Source organism: Eretmochelys imbricata, chromosome 9 (genome assembly GCF_965152235.1).
Source record: "Eretmochelys imbricata isolate rEreImb1 chromosome 9, rEreImb1.hap1, whole genome shotgun sequence".
Taxonomy (NCBI): domain Eukaryota; kingdom Metazoa; phylum Chordata; order Testudines; family Cheloniidae; genus Eretmochelys; species Eretmochelys imbricata.
The window spans coordinates 97,821,133-97,843,145 of record NC_135580.1 but is presented as its reverse complement, the minus strand read 5'-3'; the positions used below and the strand labels follow the sequence as shown (position 1 = coordinate 97,843,145).

Below are 22,013 nucleotides of genomic sequence, written 5' to 3'. Positions count from 1 at the left end.
ACATGTAGATGCATGGCCCACATTTATACAATTTTTCCTGGATGAGATCATGGATTCATATCTAAAATGAAGTGCAATATAAATTTATTTGATAAGGACTCAATCCAGGAGACTTTTATTCTTTCTAGAATCTTAAAAAAGAGATAATGTTGAAGGCAATCAAGCAGTTCAGATGGCCAAACATTTTTGGATCATTAATAATATTGTCTGAATGGTATTCTATACACAATATAAACACAGAAATCTGTCAAGGGTCTCTTGTCTATCCAGATACTTTTCTCAAAATTTCACACTTACCAATACTGCAGCATTGCTGGACTGGATGCTTCCAAAGATTGGCACTAACATTTTACCACTATGTAATCTACCCCACAAAAGCTGGAAGTGGAAGTTTAAGAAGAGTGCCAGGTTCACAAACCCAAGAAGACTTTGGGAAAGAAATAATTTGTGGCATTGTATGTAACTTATACCACAAGCATTAATACATATTATTTTAAATATGGTTAAACGTGAATATACCATTTTGCTTTTCCCGCTCTTCTCTTCGCTCCCGGGCTAGTCTTTGTCTTTCTTCTGTTCTCAGAGTGGAGCCATCTATCACTGTCAAAAAAAAGGAATTGTCATTGTCAGTCATTTAGAACACAGATTTAAAAAGAAACAAGCTGTTTTAAATATAGACTATTGAAATGATTATTGAACCCATTCTGAGAAAGGCACCTATTCACCATGGTATCATGTACTTCACACAGGTTAGAAGAGTACTAGCAAGCTTGTCCTCCAGTACAGGAAGAATGTACTCTGGAACTCTTCCTCCCCCCCAATAACCAATCCAACAATCTTAAGAGGACCAGCAAATACCAGACATAAGATTAAATGGCTCAAGCCATAAAATTAATAGAAAGCCTAAACAAAGGAGGTGGGCCCTGCATTATGCTCTAACCACAGCCCATATTTCTGGCAGGTGTAAATTCCAGAGGTGAGAGGCTGTGACCAAGAATGACATGTCTCTAGCTCCCACAAAGATTACCACAGATACAATTAGCTGAAGTGCTACAGTTATAAAAACACATGTTGTGAAGAGCCAAAGGGAGAATGGTATTTCAGTTAAGTGGAGCCTAGACCATCTGGGTCTTTATAGACAGTACCAAAACCCTTAATTGCACCTGGAAGTGAATTGGCAACAAGAGCAGAGTATAGAGCAGACAAATTCATTTGTCTTCACTGTTCTGCCCTATTCAGGGTGGGCAAGCTGCACTAACCGAATCCTGGGAAGAGCAAGAGTGGAAGCCTGAGTGATGTCCTAAAGTTATGAGGCCAGCTACCCAACTCTGAGTTCTCTAAAAGGAGAAAGCAAAGGCACTTCAGAACAGTTCTATCCAACCCTGTCAACTCCCACTGGCAAATCAGCGGAACTTTCAAGATCAATAATAGTCAGAGATTACACCTGGTTTTGTGGCTGTCTTTATGTTTATTGCAGTTTGGACTGGAACAGGGCTAATACCACTTTGGTTTCTTCGTTCTTCTGCTATTGCTTGGGCTGCAGCAACTGTAAAAAACAGTTTAAAGAGACAATTACTACCAATAAGATTGTCATCAACAGGGCTCATTTATTTATTTTATTCCTGAAATGTCTGGTCAGGTTTCCCTTCTCATCATTTTGCATGGATTTCCTGTTAACTATGGTGCCATCTTACACTTAAACTAGTCACCCTCTTCTTCCTGCTAGAATAAAGCAACTGTGAATGGGAAAGTAAATGCAAGGGGAGAAATATTCAAGGTTAAGAACAAAACAACCTATCCCCATATCTCTGCACACAATTAAGACGGAGAGACCCCTTTCATGAGTGATGTGCACAATACTCCCAATCTTCCCTCCATGTAAACCCCTGTAGCCAACGTAATGAACATAGAGCTAGAAGACCATTTGGATTCTTTTAGGAATCAACAGAAGACAATCTCAAGAACCACCACCAAGAAACCAGACACAAACATCAGACTTTATATTACTAAAATATTAAAAAATCTAGACCTATCTGTAGCAAAAGTTATCCTAGTCAAATGATTTAAAGTTTATAGTTGAGGATGGATCATTATTAAATTTGGTATTTTTCCTGAAAGAAACAGCATTGTCAATGGTCTTCCTTTAATTGGGTAGTATAAAATGTGAAGGAAGGAAGAACATTTCTCTTCTCCATGACAACTAGTTCTGTCATGATAATAATCCTTCCTAAGGCTGTGCCCAGGAACATTCACCTCAAAGTGTGTAATCCCATGTGATATCAATGATAAATGCTAAGTACACCACTTATTCAGCAACTCTAAATGGTCACCCGCAGCTGTTGCCAGGTCTTGAATACCTCACTGCAGCACCTAACAAAAGCCTTCTTCAATCCTACCTATGTACACCTCTACCCTGATATAACGTGGTCCTCAGGAGCCAAAAAATCTTACCGTGTTATAGGTGAAACTGTGTTATATCGAACTTGCTTTGGCCTCAAGCATTTCCATTATTAATAGTCACTTCCCACCCCCTGACTGACCCCTCAGAATCCCTGACCCATCCAACCCGCCCCGCTCCCTGTCCCCTCACTGCCCCGCCCCCTATCCAAACCTCTGCCCCCTGACAGGCCCCCCGGGACTCCCACTCCCTATCCATTGCCCTAGTTCCCCGTCCTTTGACCGCCCCGCCCCCAGAACCTCCGAACCATCCAACCCCCCCGCTCCCTGTCCCCTGACCGCCCCCTGAGACCCTCTGCCCCTTATCTAACCCCTTGGCTCCGGCCTGGCACCCTTAACACGCCGCTCAGAGCAGCATGTCAGAGCCAGACATGCTGATCCGCCGGAGCGTGCAGCCCCACCCCTCAGAGAGCTGCTTTATTGTGTTATATCTGAATTCGAGTTATATCGGGTTGCGTTATATCAAGGTAGAGGTGTATTCTATTACATCTTTGAGGGTCTTTTCAGATAAATAAGAGATATCACATATTGGAATATGATATTCTGACCATTTGGCAAAGTATAAAAATGGGTACATTGCAATTTTACTAAGTACACGAAAGATTTAAAAATCAAAAAGCACATTTTGTACATTGTGTTCTCTGTTCACTGCTTTGAGTTGGATTAATATTATCTGCATGACAAATGCCACAATTTTTCCAACCACACAAGGGCAAACATGAGAAACAGGCATAACACAGTACAGGATACAGCAGGCATATTTGAATACAGGCAGAGATGCAGCACTTACTGCACCGGTGAAAATGATCAAAAAAGCCTTCAATGAATAGAAGACTAGAATATGACCAATCTTACAACACAACTGAAGAATAAAATTGAAAAGCCTTTTGATAATGATACCAAGCTATATATCCTCATCTCTCACACAGACAAAGACGAGGGGGTATGATGATTTGTAAGAGGTAGATCAAGAGAATTCAAACTAGTACAGGTGGGAAATGAACACTGCAGACCAAATTCAACCCTGGAACAAACAGGTTAAACATCCTATGACTTCAGTCTCGCCAGATTACTTACACCAAGACTGACATTTTTACCTCAACACTCCAAAACAGATTTTAAACAATCATTCTGCTGTGTTTTGTAACAGAATGCTTCTTGCATTAAGCGAGCTGTAATATAAACTGGAATAAAATTTTTAGGATGGAATTACCTATATGCAAATACTGCAGTACTTTTAGTACTTGTTGATTTACTATGCAAATGAAATTAAGTCATGACTTTAACTGTTGCCTCTGGTTTCAAAACCTCATTAAAGATACTTAACATTAAAACATTTAAGATGTATTTTCCATAAAATCTATTCATATACTCAATTTAACTTTTATGAAGCTGAAATTAACATGTGAGAAAAGCTTGTAAAAATAGGACTACATAAGTATCACAAAGTCATTAGTTCTACCTTCTATAACATATTTGCATTTTTAACGTGAACTGTGTCAAAAATCTCTTGAGATGGTATTTGTGTATCTCTCCACATGACACACAAGAAAAACTGTTTTAACTTTTAAAGAGGAATATTTGGGTCCTAGCCACAGTAATACCACATTCATAAGTTTCCAATGTGCACATTTAAGATCCTATCCACTTTACCAATTTATTTGCATGGGCTGGGGGGCGGGGGGGCCGGCACGGGACGATGTGAGGAAACGTGGTTATTGATCACTGGTATTTTTGTGCATTTTCTTTTAGATTAATTTCTTCTAGTTAGTTAACACTAGTTAAGTGGCCGGAGCCAGGCTGCTACATTTGGGAGACAGCTTGGCATGTATTTCTAGGCATGTTTGACTAGGGCACACAGAACACAGGATAAGCACTTTTATTCTTATATAAAAATCCAATTAAATGTATTCCCTACATGGTCATTTTTAAATAAACACTTAATTGTTTAATTTTACATTTATTATCCTATTATTTTTCCATGGCACCTATCACCAGTATTCTAAGCATATTTTAGCCATGGCAAACTACTACCCAAGATTATCCTCCCCCCCCACATATGAAAGGCATTTCAGGACAAAACTCCCTAATAATGAAGGAACTAGAGACAATTTTCTCACTGTGGCACCAAAGCAGTGAGACTGGAGTTGTGATGTGAGGCTGGGGAATAGTTTGGATGCCTAAAGTCAGAACAGTAGCTGCCTCTGTGGTGTTGTGGACATGACTAATTCTCTTTGTACAAGACAATAGCTTCCATAAACCAGTCACCACACTCGAAGCATAAGGAACTGGTTTATTTCTGAGGTAAGTCCTTTACAGTGACTCCACAAATTGATTCACCAATGGTATTCCCAACTGTTCTGTTACACACACAGCTCTTTTCAACTGGATTGTCCTATTTATTTCCTTATCTTGTGCTGACATGTATCTGAGATAGTGCATGGAAAAACAGTTGGTGTCTTCTCCAGAAGCCCCTTTCTTCAGCATGTCTAATGTGGGTGGCTGCACTGATGAGGTATAGAAATGGGCTAAAATCAGCCTCAATTTAGCTCCTCTTCACCCAAAGGACTGTCACATTCTATTCCCACCTTCTGTGTCCCACTCTTAAGGCTGTAATTGCAAATGCATTAGTCTGAAGGACAGCATGAACATAATAAGATGATCGACCTCTGTATACTAGTGGCAAGTAGGCACTTTGAGAGTTAAAATTCATGTTTTGGGGAATTTGAGAGAGAGAGAGAGACTATGCGATTCCGCTTCAGTTACATGATATGCATTGATAGTGGAATGGGTTACCTAGGTTTTTAAGGTCAGGATTGACAAAGCCCTGGCTGGGATGATTTAGTTAGGGATTGGTCCTGCTTTGAGCAGGGAGTTGGACTAGATGACCTCCTGAGGTTCCTTCCAACCCTGATATTCTATTCTATGATTAATTCTTCTCTCTCACAAGTACAAATTCCTCTTAAGGACAGTCTTGACAAGTTTTCCTTAGTGCTAAATAAACAAGTAGCTCCAAAACTCTATCAACACTCCCAAAGTATTTCTAAAATGTCAACTTTTTAAGTCACATGCTTTTAGAAACATGTATTTTAATTTAGTGCTGGTGAAGGTACCTGGGGAATAAAGCCCTCTATTCCACACAAATTTCCTTACACTACCCCACCAATGTGTCTCCCAATCATGATCTGGAGCCATCACTTCATACCCATTCAGCTTCGAACCATCTCAGCAAAGTTGTCAACCATGTTGCCATTTAGTATCAGTGGAGTGGTAGCGAGTCTCTGTGCAAAAGGGCTGCTTTTCCTATTGGGAAGTGTGCAATAATCTAAACTTAATCTGAGATAACAGCAAGAATCGATGTATCAAGGTTTGCATCTGAACGAAACCGTGGCAAAAACGTCATCCTGGTCAATGCTGCTATGATTGTCTAACACAGGGGTTCTCAAACTGGGGGTTGCAATGTTATTATGTGGGGGGCCACAAGCTGTCAGCCTCCATGCCCAAACCTTGCTTCATCTCCAGCATTTATAATAGTGTTAAATATTTTTTTTAAAAAGTGTCTTTAATTTATAATGGGGAGTCGCACTCAAAGGCTTGCTTTGTGAAAGGGATTACCAATACAAAAAAGTTTGAGAACTACTGGTCTAACAGAAGCTGTGGATTCAACATCACTTCCAGGTTGGACATTAGTTACAAATGGTAGAAAAACATTCTCAATTAAAGGAGCATATATAATCCTTGCCCAGTCTTCTAATTCCCTCCTCCATCCTACCAGCAGAACTTCGGTTTTACTCAAATTACGCATCAGCTAGCCCTCAGGCATACTTCCCTCTCTACCAAACAATAAGTAAACCATTTCCCAGCACTGGCTGTGCCAAGACAGAGAGAGGGGTAGGTGCCACCAAATCTGCTGCAATTACCAGAATTCCATGCTTCCTTACTAACCCACTTAGGAACCCCAAATAAACACTGAACAATGAGGCAACAAGCTAGAACCCACGAGGGTAATTGACCAAGCTATATTTGGGGAAACTCTCCAAAATATGAATATGAAGCCACTGAAGGGCACTCTGTCTACACTAACTATGGTTCTCAGGCAAATTGTTGCAACCATCTGCATGAAGTGGAATTGCAGAAGACACTTTTCCAGTTGTTCCCAATTTCCTTCTCACCTCTGCTTCAGCCCATCCAGTTTCTCTACTGCTGCCTCATCTACCCTAACCCCTTTCCCAAATTTAGCACTGAGGCTTTGCCTCCAATACTGCATTTGAAACGTATTTCAGTTTTTCTATATTCTGACGTTAGTCCAAGTGTCTTAATCAGATTTGATTTAGAAAGCACTGGGGTTTTCTAAGGTATTTTGATATGATAGAGGAGAGGGGATAGCTCAGTGGTTTGAGCATTGGCCTGCTAAACCCACGGTTGTGAGTTCAATCCTTGAGGGGGCCATTTAGGGATCTGGGGCAAAAAAAAAAAAAAAATTGGGGATTGTGCCTGCTTTGAGCAGGGGGTTGGACTAGATGATCTCCTGAGGTCCCTTCCAACTCTGATATTCTATGATAATGTATATAATAAATAAAATATACAATAAAGCATTTTGAAGAGGGCGTCTTTCTCTCCAAATCCACGCATACATATTCCCCAATCCTTTATAAGATTTAAAATAAGTCATTAATTCCCCCCCCACACACACTTTGGCCATTTTTATTAAGTTGTTTATTGCATTCTGTTTACAAACATATTTATTTATGCACCAGCCTTCTGCCATAATTGAAGTATTGCCCACAAAAGAATACTCTGTTCAACTCGATCTGTTGCGTAGGTGTCAAGGTGGATTTCTAGATGTTTATTTGGAGGCCTAGGCTGTGAAAGAGGAAGATGGCGAAATGGGTAGCTTGAAGTGTCTCGCCATAAGAGTGGCCCTTGATGAGGCAATCGTCCAGGTAGGGGAAAAGCACGATCCCATGTTTGTGGAGGTGAGCCACGACCACGGCTAGAGTTTTGGAAAAGATTCTCAGCACTCTGGAGAGGCTGAAAGGAAGAACTCTGAACTGAAAATGGTTGTGACCGATTGTGAGCTGGATGAATTGATATATGAAAATAAGTGTCCTGTAGGTCGAGGGCTGTGAACCAGTCCCCTTGATCCAGTGCAGGACTTACTGTGCCCAGTGTGACCATCTTGAATTTTTGTATCCTCACAGATTTGTTCAGTCGGCGTAGATCTAGTATATGCCTACATCCCCTGGTCTTTTTCTGGGTCAGGAAGTAATGTGAGTAGAACCCTTTCCCTTGATGTTGCGTCAGCACAGGTTCCAAAGCACCTAGCTGGAGAAGGTGAGCCACTTCTACGCGAAGTAGGTGCTTGTGAGAGGGGTACCTGAAGAGGGACGGGGAAGGGGGAAGGGTAGAAGGATAAGATATGAATAGGATAGAGTAACCGGACTGAACTATTTCGAGGACCCAGTGGTCCTGTGTAATACGCTGCAAGGCATGTTGGAAACTCTGGAGGTGGTGGCCAAATGGGCACATAGGCTGTGGAATCAAGGGGTGGTAGTGCAGACCCTCGATCAACGTTTCAAAATTGTAGTTTATTCCCAGATGGGTGGGAGGTGGTTGCTTGAGCTTGACTTTGTCTGCGCTTAGGGGGGTTAGCGTGATTCCTATTTATGTCGTATGGCTTGGGTTGAGGCCAATAATATTGCTGTGCGCACGCTCTTCGGTAGGGTTGGTATCATCTCCTGGGAAGAGATGGGTGAATGCCCAGGGTGCGCAGTGTCGTTCTAGAATCTTTCATGGTGTGAAGTAGTTCATCAGGTTTTTTTTTGGAAAACAGTTGTATGTTTTCCAAAGGGGAGGTCCTCCACTTTGGTCTGCAGATCTTTAGGATGCCAGATGCAGAAAGCCATGAAGATCTGTGCATAACCACGGAAGTTGCAGTAGTACAGGCTGCTGTGTTCGCCGTGTCTAAAGAGGCTTGTTTTGGAAATCAATTGGCCCTCGCTCAGAATTGATTTAAAGTCCGCTCTCCTATCCTCTGGAATGTTGAAGGCAAATTCAAAAAGTTTACTGTAGTTATCAAAGTTGTAGCTGGCGAGGAGTGCAGAGTAGTTTGCAATCATGAATTGTAGAGTGGAGGACGTGTAAACCTTGCGACCCAACACATCAAGGCGTTTAAGGTCCTTGTCTTGCAGGGTGGGCTGATATTGTGGCTGTTTCGTCCTTTGTGCGACTGCATCCATGACGAGAGAGTTCGGCTGTGGGTAAGAAAATAGGAAGTCAGCATCCTTAGCAGGAACATAGTATTTACTTTCAGCCTTTCTGCAGGTTGGTAATAAAGAAGCTGGAGTTTGCCAGAGTGTGTCAGCTAGTTCCAGAGTACTTCATTTATAGGGAGCGCGATCTTTGAGGGTGCAGAGGGTTGAAGGATTCTGAGGAGTTTGTGTTGTGTCTCCTGAACCTCTTCTAGGGGGATGTCTCGACTGCGTGCTACCCTCTTGAAAAGCTCCTGAAATTGTTTACAGTCATCCACGTTCTGTGGGGGCAGGGAGAGGGCTCCATCTGGAGCAGATGGAGAATTAGGGTACGGTGAGTCAGGATATGGTTCATAGCTCATGTTCTCAGGAGGGGGTTCAGGTACTCTACAAGTGGACGAAGCTGGAGATCGAGGCACAGAAGCAGGTAGTGGTTTCGTGGAAGAGGTCCGAGGATGAGTGGTAGGAAGATGTGGCCAAAGGTACCACTGAGGCCAAGGCATAGGGTAGGAGAACCCAGGTGCCGTCCACAGGGGGGGCAAAGTTGGGAAACTGAGGCTGGTGGCTGTGGACTGTAGCCTGAGATGGAAGAGCTTTGGGTGGAGAGGCAGGTGGGGAGAACTCCACCTGCTGCTGTATATTGGGTTCGCTGTCAGTGAAGGTAGCCAGTTCAGTTGGTGAGAGTGGCTGTTCGAAGAGTAAGCCCTTTGTATCCAGGAGCGAAGAGTTAGGCTCAGGTGGCACTGAGAGGTCACATTGAGTGAGGAACGGTTGCTCCTGCTCCCTGGTCTGCGCTGAGCCTGGACTGTGCTCTAGCGCATTAGCAAGTGAAAGTGTCAGTGGTGCCAAGGGTCTGTGGGAAGTGCCCTAAAGGGGTCCGCTGCTGGTGCCGGGGCAGGAGGCAGGCTTGGTGCCAATGTTCTTCCTGGCACCGGGGCATAGCGCACAGCCAGCACCGCGGCTATTTTTAGCGCTGAGGCGCTCGGTGCCGTGGAAACCTTCCCTGTACGGGAGGTCGGGTTCCTGTCTCCACAGTCTGCGGGAGCTGCGGCTGAGGCTTTAGAAAGAGCTGAGGCGCCTGCCTGTGGTGCTGTCAGCATAGAGGGTAAGGATCTCGCGGGAGACCCTTTACCCTTGTCGGAGTCTTTCCTGTGAGACTGCTGTGCTTCTTGCCTCTGCTCCAGAGAGGGTGAAGCAACGCTCCCAACTGGTTCGGATCTGGCCGGGGAGCGTGTAGGAGCAGATTTAACTTTCCCTGTCTCCGAAAGCAGCTACAGGGATTTTTCCATCAGAAGCATTTTAAGCCGCAGGTCCCTGTCGCGCCAAGCCCTTGACTTGAGGCTCATACAGTGGAGACACTTTGCAGGGATGTGGGTTTCCCTGAGGCACTTCACACAATGTGAGTGCCCATCTGACCGTGGCATGGAGTCCTGACAGGAAACACACTTTTTGAATCCTGAAGCCCCTGGCATTGTGAATTAGAAAGGGCAGGGGAGAGTGTCTCAGCGAGAGACAAGCCTGAAGCGAAAAGGTTTTGTGTTTTTGTTTTTTTAACTAAGTAACTATACTAAAGGAAGGGAAACAACTAGGATGTAACTAATAACTATTTCTATATTCTTTATTACTTTTTTCCTACAGAGACCAGCAAAGAGAAGCAGCACTGCCCCGAGTCCCGTCTTCAGCTGGGGACAGCTGAGAAGGAACTGAGGGGGTGCGGGACGCAGGCACTCAAGAAGATTCCAACGAGACGGGAGATACCAACTGAGCACCTGCATCCCGACCAGGCACTGCTACTGAAAATCTCTGATCAACGGTGGCGGGACACACCGACACCTAGAGTGGAGCACCCACAGGGACAGCACTCAAAGAAGTTGAAATTGTTCATTATGCTTCTTTGTGAAACAGTGATTCACCAAGAAACATTTGTACTCTACATGAGATTCTTCACTAGAACATACCAAAAAAACACTTGATCCAAAGAGGATGCTGTCCCACACAGTTTCCATGGGCCAAAAACCACAGAAGCCTCTTGCCAGCTAGAAAGCTCCCACCAAAAGCCACTTCCACCTCCCTCTAAAATAAACAAACCAAATAGTCACCTTACATATGTTTAAAACATGTCTTTTTAAAACAAGATATCATATTCCAACAGTATTATCCTTGCACAAAGTTAAATTCAGTTGGGATACATCTTGATTTCAACTATTTATGTCATTTACATACAAAAATAGGCAAACTCTAAAATGCCCTAGTTCATCAATTAGTGTGAAAACAGTTTATCCACTAAAACCACAGATGTTACTACACTATTTCAAATTGCTTTAAAAATAAAAGATGAGACGTTATACCTTACAGTACAATAACTTTAAGGGCAATGTACCCACAGAAGTGGATCAGACCCCTCAATACTTTGACACTGCAGGACACCAATTTAACAAGTGGAAGGAGGAGCAGAAAGTTAAACTGCAGAGGTTTAAACCTCAACTCTGAGTGTGGAATTATTTTTAATATTTTTGGCTGTTGTGTATGCACTTAGATTCACTTATTACCATAGATGTTTCAGGCTCCTAATTCTATTCTCTTTTCAACACTATTTCTTTTGCGTATTTCTCACAGTATGAGCTTGTCTTCAGCGCAGCATTAGCTCAAGTTATTTACACTCAAATTAACTTGAGTTAAGCCAAGCGAGAGCAGTCACAGTGCAAAACAACACCCGAGCCACAGAGAATGATTGGATTAGCAGCAAAGAGTAGCCTGAATCCCAACTGCATTACTAGCGCAAGTGTCAGCAGCACTCAACCCACCCCACAAAAAGTCAGCTAGCTCCAGTTTAAAGCACCACTTAACTCATGCACGAGATTTACATACAGCTGCAATTCAGACTGGGGAAACACTCAAGTTATACCCAGAGCTAACAGTGCAGTGAAGACAACCCCCATGACAACCTCCCTTTCATATCTACTTTTCCTTTGTAACATCCATTTACATTTTTCTCCCCCATAGCATTATCTTCAGCACTGGGAAATGGGTTAGCTTCCCACCTTTTTTCCCTTTCCATCATGTTCTCCTCTCTTGTTCTGAGTACCCCCTCTAAATGTTTGTCCTCATTTGCATGCTATCTATTGTTTAATACATCAGAACTCAAACAAGCAGCCATCTGTACAACAGAGCCTAGGACCTCAAATCACAAGTGATTCAAGTCAAATTCTGTGAAAGCCCAACTTTGAGCTCTCTTTAAAGAGAAAATAATGGCTCCACTATGTGATATAAGTGAAAACTACTGCTAGCGCATTTTTAACCTTTATCCCTTCTTCTCCTTCCTTATTAGAGTAACTACACTACTTGTTAAAGTTATTTCTGCTTCTCAGCAAGTAAGCATGAGGTGCTACACAAGCAGTGCATCAGAGACGTACAGGAAGAGGCCAGATGCCAACACTGATCTCCATGCATGCAGTACCCACGTGCTCAAACCCAGTCATGCATCAGTACATCTTCAGTGCTGATCTGTTACCTTCTTATAGTTTAGACTGTCCTTTTACAACACCAGAATAAAACATTTGCTTTTCATTGCCTTCTGCAGGTATGAAATTTAAAGAATTAAACTCCAACATTTAATAAAACTGAAAATCACTGCACCCTAAAATCTTTGTTAAGGTTCAGTTTACAGACCCCAAACATGTAATAAAGAGATGGTCTCCACCCCGGAGAGTTTATAATCTGAATGTGTGAAAAGACGACAGGAAAATGAAAATTAACAAGCAGAGTAAAGGCAGGAGAAGACGTCAAGGTAACACTTAAAAAGAGTATGTTTTGCATAATAAATCAAAGTCTCAGTTCACCTTGCCTAGCCATTGTCAAATGGAAGAGGTGAGTCTTGAGGAGGAAAACTGATGATGTCCGCCAGTTTGGTCAGAGGACTGATGAGCAAGGCCTATCAAATCTAGAATGTAATACGGACCAATAATCTGTTATTTAAGTCACAGCATTACATTTCTTTCAAACAAGCTAATGAAAGCTGAAAACTTTCAACTATAACAGGAAATCTGTTTAATTCCTGGTATCTACAGATATACATCGCTGTAGATTCCTACTCTTGGGTGTGATTCCAGTGCAAAATAAGTCAGGGGCTCACACTGTTCTAGACTGCAGAGCCTCTGACGCACCTTAGTTAGAGAACGTAGTTCTATGGCTACTTCAATACCTATGCCATCCCCCTGAATTCCCAGCGCAGCTCATTTCAATAGCATAGTGTGGTATGCTCACATTAAAGCCCAGTAAAAAGTACTAGGAGAAAAATATTTTCAAAATTCTCCCCAAACTATGAAGGAAGAAAGGTGGAGGAGCTGTAAATTGGAGATGAGGCATCTTCTAGTGGTAAACTATTTGCAAAGGTAACTCTCTGTGGATCCGTCTCTTGGATACTAACAGCTCAAAGAATATTTGAAAAATAAAATTAAGTAGAAAAGTAGATGCCATGCAAATAGAAAGCTAACTTGCTTTAAACAGAAAAACAACAAATGTATTGTATATCATAAATTACACACATATATACCACATTGATATTTATGGTGGATAACGAGGGCATTATTACAGGTACTGTATTTCTAATGCCAACTAAATCACTACAACTTTCAAATAAAAATACACCAAGTGATAACTATGATTTTCCTTTTCTTTATGTATAATTGGCTACCTGTGCTCAGACTCAACACTACTGTTCTCACTTATAGACCTGATATTACTACAAAGGTCTGTGTTATTGGATGGTCATGTGTACACCCACCAAAAGCTAATCACAAACTAAGAAGTTACCTCTGGTATCCGGTTTGAGGTATTACTGAACCTTAAATTTTAGTTGTGGTAAACTGGGAAACTGAAATGTATGCATCTACTTTATGTTTAGACTTCCTGAAGAATGTAGTAAAAACAACCCAAATGAAACATCATATTCTAAAAACTTTTTTTTTTATACTTCACATTTGAACTGTACTATGAAGACATAAAAGGGACTTTTTTTACAATTTAACTTATGGTTTCTGAAAGTCTGACAGGGTATTAGTATTTACTCATTTTAGGTAATGACTTCAGGAAAAAAAGATCTCACTATTGCACTTCACAAACCCAACCGCCTGGCAATGTACAATACAAACACTAGTTTACTTACATTGGGTATCATTAGCTACTGCATAAATATTGATGCTACAAGTAAACAGGTTAAAAAACAATAGCTGTGTGATAACTATGGCATCTTCTGACCATTATGTAAACATCATAAATAACTGGTTACAAAAATTATAAAGTTCTAATTAAATGTTTACAATAAAAACATTAACAAAGTGAACACATCAGAGTCCAGGACGTACTGAGAACAACCTGGCAACTAACCTTCACATGAGGTTTTGAAGTGTGTAAAACTATTGACTCAAAAGACAACTTGAACAGTGCTTCACTACCACTCCCCTCTTAACTTTAAATTAGACGTAGATAGGCAGTTAAATTCCATGATTTTGTTTAGTAAACGGTAGCACCCCAACAGATTTGCAATTGGAATAAAACCAGATATATTTTTAAATGGTATCCAGCACAGCTTTCTATGGTATTTTTCCTCAGAACTGCAGCAGCTTTTAAATTCTTAAACAGAAATGCAATAAACTGGGAGGATAAAATGCTTCCCAAATGTTGTGAGGTTTTTAGATAGTAAATGATAGGCATGAGAAGCAGATGAAAACACTGGAACACACAACCAATTTAGGTCTTATTTACTCTAGACTATTTTGGATCCACAATTCCCAGTACCAACAGAGGCAGAGATCCAATAATGACAGCACCAGCAGAATGTATAGTTTAGACAAGATGAGACCAGAGTCTCTTCTACACTACTGCTTCATCTAGTACTATCACCAAGAGAGCCACTGGAAATTATGGATCTGAAAATTCTAGTACAGATGAAGCCTTAATGTGAAGGCAGAGTGATTTTGAGAAGATCAGTTAAAGAAAAACAAAATTAAGATTTAAACATTGTTAATATTTTCACTTGTCACTGAAGAGCTATTTTAAGCCTTTATTTTTATTTATAGTCAGCTGTGGTAGAATGTTATGAATTCTGTCACTTTGAAACTATTTTTCGGTCAGGCAAAATAAACAGCCTTTCATAATTTGGAGCAATTGAGGGAAAAACTTTCTATTTGCTATTTAAATAAGCCCTATTTAAAAGATAGGTAAGTGATCTAAGCTCTGGGTAGACATTGATAAATTCTACTCTGTGCATTTCTGAAACTTGTACTCAATTAAGCAATTGATGGGCTTACAGCAATCCGTGCACAGTTTGCAAGCTGTTGGTGTTTTCCCTACCTCCAAGAAGTACAGATCTCCAAATCAGCAATCTACTAATACCCTTACAAAAGTGGGTGAAGTATGGCCTGTAAGGTGCAGATTTAGCTAGACAAGTTAATTCTGCGTGCAGCTCCTACTGAAATCAATGGCAGAAGCTGGCCATCAATAGATACTGTGGTGACAGATGTGCTAAATTATAGAAAAACCTGAAATCGATTAAATTTACTCAAAGTTTTTCAAGTCTTTTTGGACTTAATTCTGAGGGCACGCTTTAAAAAATTTGACCTAGATGGAACAATCTGTATTTGAACTGCATTCTCAGTATTTTACCCAACAAGATTTGTGCCACATGTGTTTTAAATGCCTTTCTGGTTAATCAAATACACATTTAAAAAAATTAAGCAATCAGGGATATCACTTTAATATTGACTGCAAAGGGATATTACTATACAATATATATCCTAGAACTTATCATCCAAGTTCTCAGATCCCATTCATGAACATTTGCTCTCAACACTCTGTTGCAGGTATTATAATTTGTATTTCAAAGATGGGTGCGCTAAGAAAGAGGATAAGTGACCTACCTAAAGTCACATTACCAGAGTAGGAGAAGTAAGAATAGGACACACGGGTAGTAATTTCCAGTCCTGTGCTTTTACCACATGACATGCAAGACTAGTGGTCTAAAAATCTAACACAGTGGTCTATAGATGTTACCTTTTTAATCAGAGATGGATCAAATCTTGATCCCATAGTTTCCATTTTATGTAACTTTCAGAGGACACAAGATGCAGAGACAGGCACTGGAGTTAGTCAGAGGAAGGCCACCCCCAAAAAAATGGAGGCTTGAGTATCACCAGCAGGAAACTGACAGAGGGGTGTGCTAGAGGAGATCTGGGAGAGGGGCACAGAGAAAGTTTTGGAGACTGCTCCTTACTGCTTTGCAGAAGCCAGCAGGCTCTGGACAATACAAAACAGAAATAGTTCCTTCCCTCTTCAAGTCGCAGCAAACTATGTGGAGATTAATTTATCACACGCCTAATAGCCAGAGATTGATCCATAAAATAGAGCCCAGAGCCTAACACAGAACCCAGGTACAAATCCCATCATCCCTCCATTTTTCATTTGCAGTACTTGAACAGCTCACCAGAACACTGCCCTTGGAATTCACCAGTACCTCTTTCTCTTTTGTATATACCTCTGACTTGTTTCCACGCAAGTAAAGTTTTCAAACCCAACTGGAAATCATAAATAAGATATGAGAATTGGAGTCAAAATAATGAATTTGGTAGCCTTGTGTGTTCTGGGCTACCTATCTGAGCACTGCAGTTTTAAGACTAGTTATACATCCTTCAGACAGTGCAAATCACAGTTATAATTATCTGCACTATAACTACTGAAGAAGTTACTAGGATATTTGTTCTGAGGTAGACAGACAAAACCGGGCACATGGTAGACACAAAACCATCATTCTGTGCTTCTGAAGTACAGTTCTACTATGAAAAAGGATTATGTGAAAGTGACATTGTGAAGCTAAATAGTTATGTCAGTGATTCCTAAGCAAATTTGTTCAAAGCATTTTTTTTTTAAACTAGCCATACTGCAAACTAAACCTAAGATCAAAGTCAAGATGGGGTCTCTGTCTTTCTCACACATCTGCAATAGTACCAAAAATGTGCTGGTTAAGTGGAGCTGCAAAGGTATAACTAATTCCCTTCAGTGGGGCTGGACAGATAATTTGACCTTGCAATTTGAACACAGGCCCCAAGCCTGTAAATTGTTCCATGCTGGTATACCTCTTCCTTCACCCACATAGAATTCTACTGACTTCTATAGAGGATCCATTCATGTAGAACAACCTGCAGGATCAGGACCCTGGTTAGCAATTCTATTGATAGGTGAGAAGCAACAGAAGCCAGCTCATTCTCCTCCTGTGCTGATTCTGCAGTGGTAATTGGAGGGGGAAAAATAAACAAACTTTACTTTTGTGTCACTAACAAAGAGATAACTGAATACACAAATGGAGCATATCTGTTAAGGAATATGCTATTTTTATTCAGTCACTTTTCTGATTAGAACATCACATTTTATTAGAGATCCACATGGAGCAAATTTATGGGTTACATATTGAATGAATTTACTAATTTTTTAAATGGATATAAGCTCTGACCATATAGGTCTTGACTAGCCAAGAGATAGAAACTATGCCCACAGCAGATCTGTCAAAATATATTCACAGGAAGGAGGCACCATGCTGCTGTCCTAACTCAAATTTGCAAAGATTTCCAACTTGAGCATACACATCTCTGAAAAAAGTAGGATTTGGCACTTAAAAAACAACAACAACAACTTAATACCCATTCACACAATGATCTGATATACATCACGGAGCGATATCTCCCAATGAAACAGAAGTGAATGGCGCTAAGTTCCTGCAACGTAACAGCCAGTTGCCAACAAGATCACAACAGTCAAGATAAAGCATTTCGTGACTCAAATAGACTAAAAAGGCAAAAGCAGCCTATTCTAACTTAAAATAATTTCAAATATTAATATCTGATTATATTACTCAAGAAGTAAATGCCTTCTAACTGAGCAAACCACAGAAAGCAACAGTCTAACACCCTCTCTCAAATCTGTATGGGCTCAACAGTGTTTACAGAATTGAAATATGAGTAAACCCCCTTTTGTCCCCATAAGAGAATATAATTTTGATCTGATCTCTGGATATTTTCAATGGAGTTAGATGGTGCCTTTTATATGTAGCTGTTTATCATATTTTAGATCTAGGTTTAATACATTTCCTAAGCATGCATCATTCACGGAAGTGTTAACCAAATTCTATTTGCAGGACCAAATTCTGCTCTCATGCTGTCTGGCTGAAGGCAATAAGGTTGGACAGATGAAAGAACTTGAACACAATGGAATTGCAGAACTGCCATTAATGGCATGATTTGGCCTGCATAACCTCTTTATTACAGGTGATGCACAAAGAAAAAGCACACTTTCCCTCAGATTGAGTAGGCACGGTTGAGAATGCAGAAAAACCCATCTCTTTACTTTAAAGTTAGCAAATGTGAAAAGGAAGCTATTGAGAAATAAGAAGAGCAGAACCCCACAATGCCAATTTTCAGAGTTTGAAACAGTGACCAGACTTCTCCCAGCCAGAAGACTAAACCTACATCCAGAGGTTGCTATGAAAGACTGGAGGCATGGAAGAGGAAGCCAGAAAGGTCCAGTGTAAATGTTCTGCAAAAAACCCAGACTCCATCCCAGCTACTAGGAAAGAGGAGGGTCTTTGGTTCCTTGGCGGGATGCTGTCCATACTGCATATTAGCATCTGGCTACCAGGTATTTGATAAGTCTGTAGCTCCCCTCACCCTTTGTCTGTTGGAAGGCAGAAAGTTACATTCCTGCACACACACACACACACACTCCGCAAAATCTACAAGCCTCTTGAGGTCCTCTTTGTTGCTGTACAAATGCTGGCACTGGCAATGGGGGTAGGGTAAAAGGGTTTTCATTACTCTATTGCTCCTACAGCCTCCTAGTTTCCTTTTTTTCAGTCCTCATCTGCAAATAGCTTGTGTGTGTGACTTGGTTGCCACTCACAACTTTGCTAAACAGCAGAAATAAAAAGTGCCATGATTCTTGTCAATTTCACTGCTTCCCACAGGGTCCTGGATATAGGCTCTGGAACTGACCCTGGGCAGTATCACTCTCTGGCCACTTGGAAAAAACCATATTGGAATTGTCTGTTTGCAGACTCAAAAACACAGCACTGCATTAATTCATGTTAGTTATCTCTGTAGCCAAAGTAATAAAATATGTTTTCGTTAAAGTTCAGATTCTGCTCCATCAATTTTCACTTCCTATGGGGAAAGAAAGGAAGAGGATTTTTCAAGCCCTGTCATTTTTAGTGTCACTTTTTATTTTAATTTTGTTTTTTAAAAGAAGATCTTCACTTTAGAAAGGGAGGTGGGGCTGGATGGCTCTAGGAACCCGTCCCTTCTGGTTACCTGCATCTAGTCCAAGACAGCTGTTAACAAGAGTGGATGCCATCTGCTTGGTGGTCTCTGGAAGGATTTGATAGTCTCCAGTCTAGTTTCCATCAGATAGGCATCCATCTCACAAAACACGATACAAATTAGTAATTTCAGCAGAGAGAACAAGAACAAAGTGGGCTCATAAAATAAATGACCCTTTCATTCTTAGTTACAGTCCCTTCAGGTCAGGACTGAGTTATGCTGGTGAAGCTGTGTTGCTATTACCTGTGCTCTCTCTAGTCTGTGGACAACAGATCTTGAGTCTGATGTCCTGGGTCAAATAATTATCTTTCACAAGCCACTAAATTAATCTTAAAAAACTGGAAAGGGGAATCAACACACAGAGTCCATATCGGACTTCTGTATCAAAGGAGGAAGAAAGACTTCCAGATCTGAGCTGAAGACTCAAGACCTTAAGACCAATTTGTAAGAGTCACCAGAACTCTTACATCAGTAATTGCATTGGTACATAAAGAAATCACAGTCACAGAAACAGACTGATAACTTTAAACACTGACAAAGTAAGTTTGCACACAGTCTAGGTTAGTTAATTTTACATCAAACCAGAGATCATAACCCTTTCTTTCCTTTAGTCCGTTCATTACGCTTAGTCTGGAATAATCAAAATGTTTTCATCTGCACTGACTCACCCACAAATCTATAGTGTGCACACATGCACCATGACAAGCATAACACTCACTCTACACAGAACACAAAATGGATTAACAAGGACCTCAATATACATAACACAGTCTCAAACAGGAAAGAATCAAAGCAGTTTCTAACAAACTAAATTTAAATATATTTTGCCTTTACTTGTATCTTAATTCCAAAAAAGTGTTAAAGCCTCATTAAGAGTTTGATAGGGAAACAACATTTCAGAATTCAGACTGTCACGTACGTCATCCTTTGCAAGATATTGCAGCAGACACTGGGCATGACAACTGATGAGTGGTCTGCAAAAATCTAGAAAATTGAGACAAGACTCATTAAAGAAATATAACAGTTTGGACTTTCAAGGGATCACAAAAGGCAGACAATTCATTTTAAGATGAAGTCCTCAAGTGGCACTCATTCCTGTCTATGTATTGCGGACATCTCAAATCAGCAGCTCAAGTCTTGGAAGAAAATTACGTGCTGCAGTTTTATAGGCAAATCAGGGTTAGTGCAGGGTTTTTTTTTTATGTAAATCAGACCCTGCATATTAATGCAACATCTATGCATTGGAGGGAAGAGAGGAGGTGAAGAAACCTGTGTTTCATATTCCACTCAGGAAATATTTTGAAGTTAAAACCCAGACGTAGGAAGGCCTGGGATTTTAAAGCTGTGAGAGACTCCGCAGAATCCCTTTTCCATTGCAAAGCCAGCCCTGCACACAGAGTAAGGAGGAGGGCAGGGGGAGATCAGAGGCAGGGTGGGGGGCAGCACAGACAAATAGGGGGGCGTGGGGAAGACACAAGAGGATCATGGTGTGGGTACGTGGGAGAAAGGGAGTTGGGCTGAGACAGGGCGCAGGGCTCAGGCCATTGAACGGAAGACTGGGGGCACTCACGATCTCCCCGAGGCCCAGGAGCCCGCCTGAGGGCCGCGTCCCTGGCCTGCTCTCAGGGCAGCCCCACAGCATCAGAGGGGACTTCCTCTCCTCCCCGCGGCGCCGGCTGCACAGGGGGCCCGGGGCCCCGCTCCCCTCTCCCCAGCTACAGCCAGAGCCCCGGGGCGCGAGGCGCCCTGCCAGCTCTCACCCATCTGCTCCCGCAGCCCCTTCAGCGACGAGCCGCCACCCTCCGCCATCTTCAGCCTAGTGAAGGAGCCGCTGCCGGCACAGCCTCGGAAGAGCGGGAGGCGCAGTGCGCAGGCGCCGCGCCACTCGCGCCCGGCAGCGCTGCCGCGAGGGAGGGAATAGCGCCCGCAGCCGGCTCCTCCGCTCCGCTCCGCTCCTCAGGGCCCCGCCCCGCCCCGCCCCCTCCCGGCCACAGCGCCTCTCAGCCCCGCCCCCTCAGCCCAACCACAGCACCTCTCAGCTCCGCAGCCCCCTTCCAGCGAGCTCCCGCCACGGCCCCGCCCACCCAGCTCCCGCCCCGCCTCAGAGCCCCTCAGCCCCGCCCTCTCCCGGCCACAGCGCCTCTCAGCCCCGCCCCGCAGCCCCCTCCCGCCGAGCTCTCGCTACGGCCCCGCCTACCCAACTCCCGCCCCTCCTCCTCGCCTCAGAGCCCCTCTCCGTCCTTCGCTCTCCCACCCCTCCCCCATCCTTCCCGCCACTCCCGTAGCCCCCTAATCCTGCCCCTTCCCCGTTCCTCTCCCTTTCCTCACCCCCCTTCGCTCGCCCTCGCCCCCTCGCCGTTTTCTCCCACCCCCCTTCCGCCCTGCCCCCGTCTCGAGAGCCAGAGGAGACCCCTTCCCCCCAGCTGCAGGGCGGGCCCCGTTCCCGCCACGCGGTTAGGGATCCTTTCCGGAAAGCTTCGGCCTCTAGCTCCCCTTTGCTGTACGTTCACCTCCAGAGCAACCGCTGAGCTGCGAGGACAGTAGGTGCCATTCTCCCTGCGGACCGTGTAGTAACGGCAAAACCGTGACACCGGGGGCCCTACATCACAAGATGGGCTAAAAATAATAAACGGTTTTTAATGAAAGCTGAGATCCCCATGCGATCTCTTGATTCCAGCAGTTGGGGCTTTAGGAGAGGCACCAGCTGTCCGGAGGCTTGTGATAAAATCATGAGAGCTGGTGCCACTTCACATGGCAAAGTTATACACTAGCACTGAGCTCCACTGGAGGGTGGGGTGAGCCTTTGGGGAGAAGGCTAGTCCATAGCACACAGCTATTTATTGGCTTTAACAATAAGGAATAAAACAAGAATATTAACTTTGAAAAACCAGTTGTGTTATTATGGGCCTGATCCTGAAAGGTGCTTAGTGCCCCCACGTCCCAG

The 22,013-nt window shown here is 42.6% G+C and overlaps 1 protein-coding gene across 1 annotated transcript in view; it reads right to left on the bottom strand.

Annotated features, from left to right (window-relative positions):
• The window catches only part of MAP7D3 (MAP7 domain containing 3), a 63,722-nt gene extending 42,776 nt beyond the window's left edge, over window positions 1–20,946 (bottom strand). The window contains exons 1-3 of the mRNA XM_077825643.1: window positions 20,830–20,946; window positions 1,445–1,546; window positions 520–600 (exon numbers count right to left, since the gene is read on the bottom strand). Coding sequence (XP_077681769.1) covers window positions 520–600; window positions 1,445–1,546; window positions 20,830–20,878 — 232 coding nt within the window. The 5' untranslated portion in view covers window positions 20,879–20,946. The remainder of the gene's footprint in view (window positions 1–519; window positions 601–1,444; window positions 1,547–20,829) is intronic.
• Between the last annotated feature and the right edge of the window lie 1,067 nt (window positions 20,947–22,013).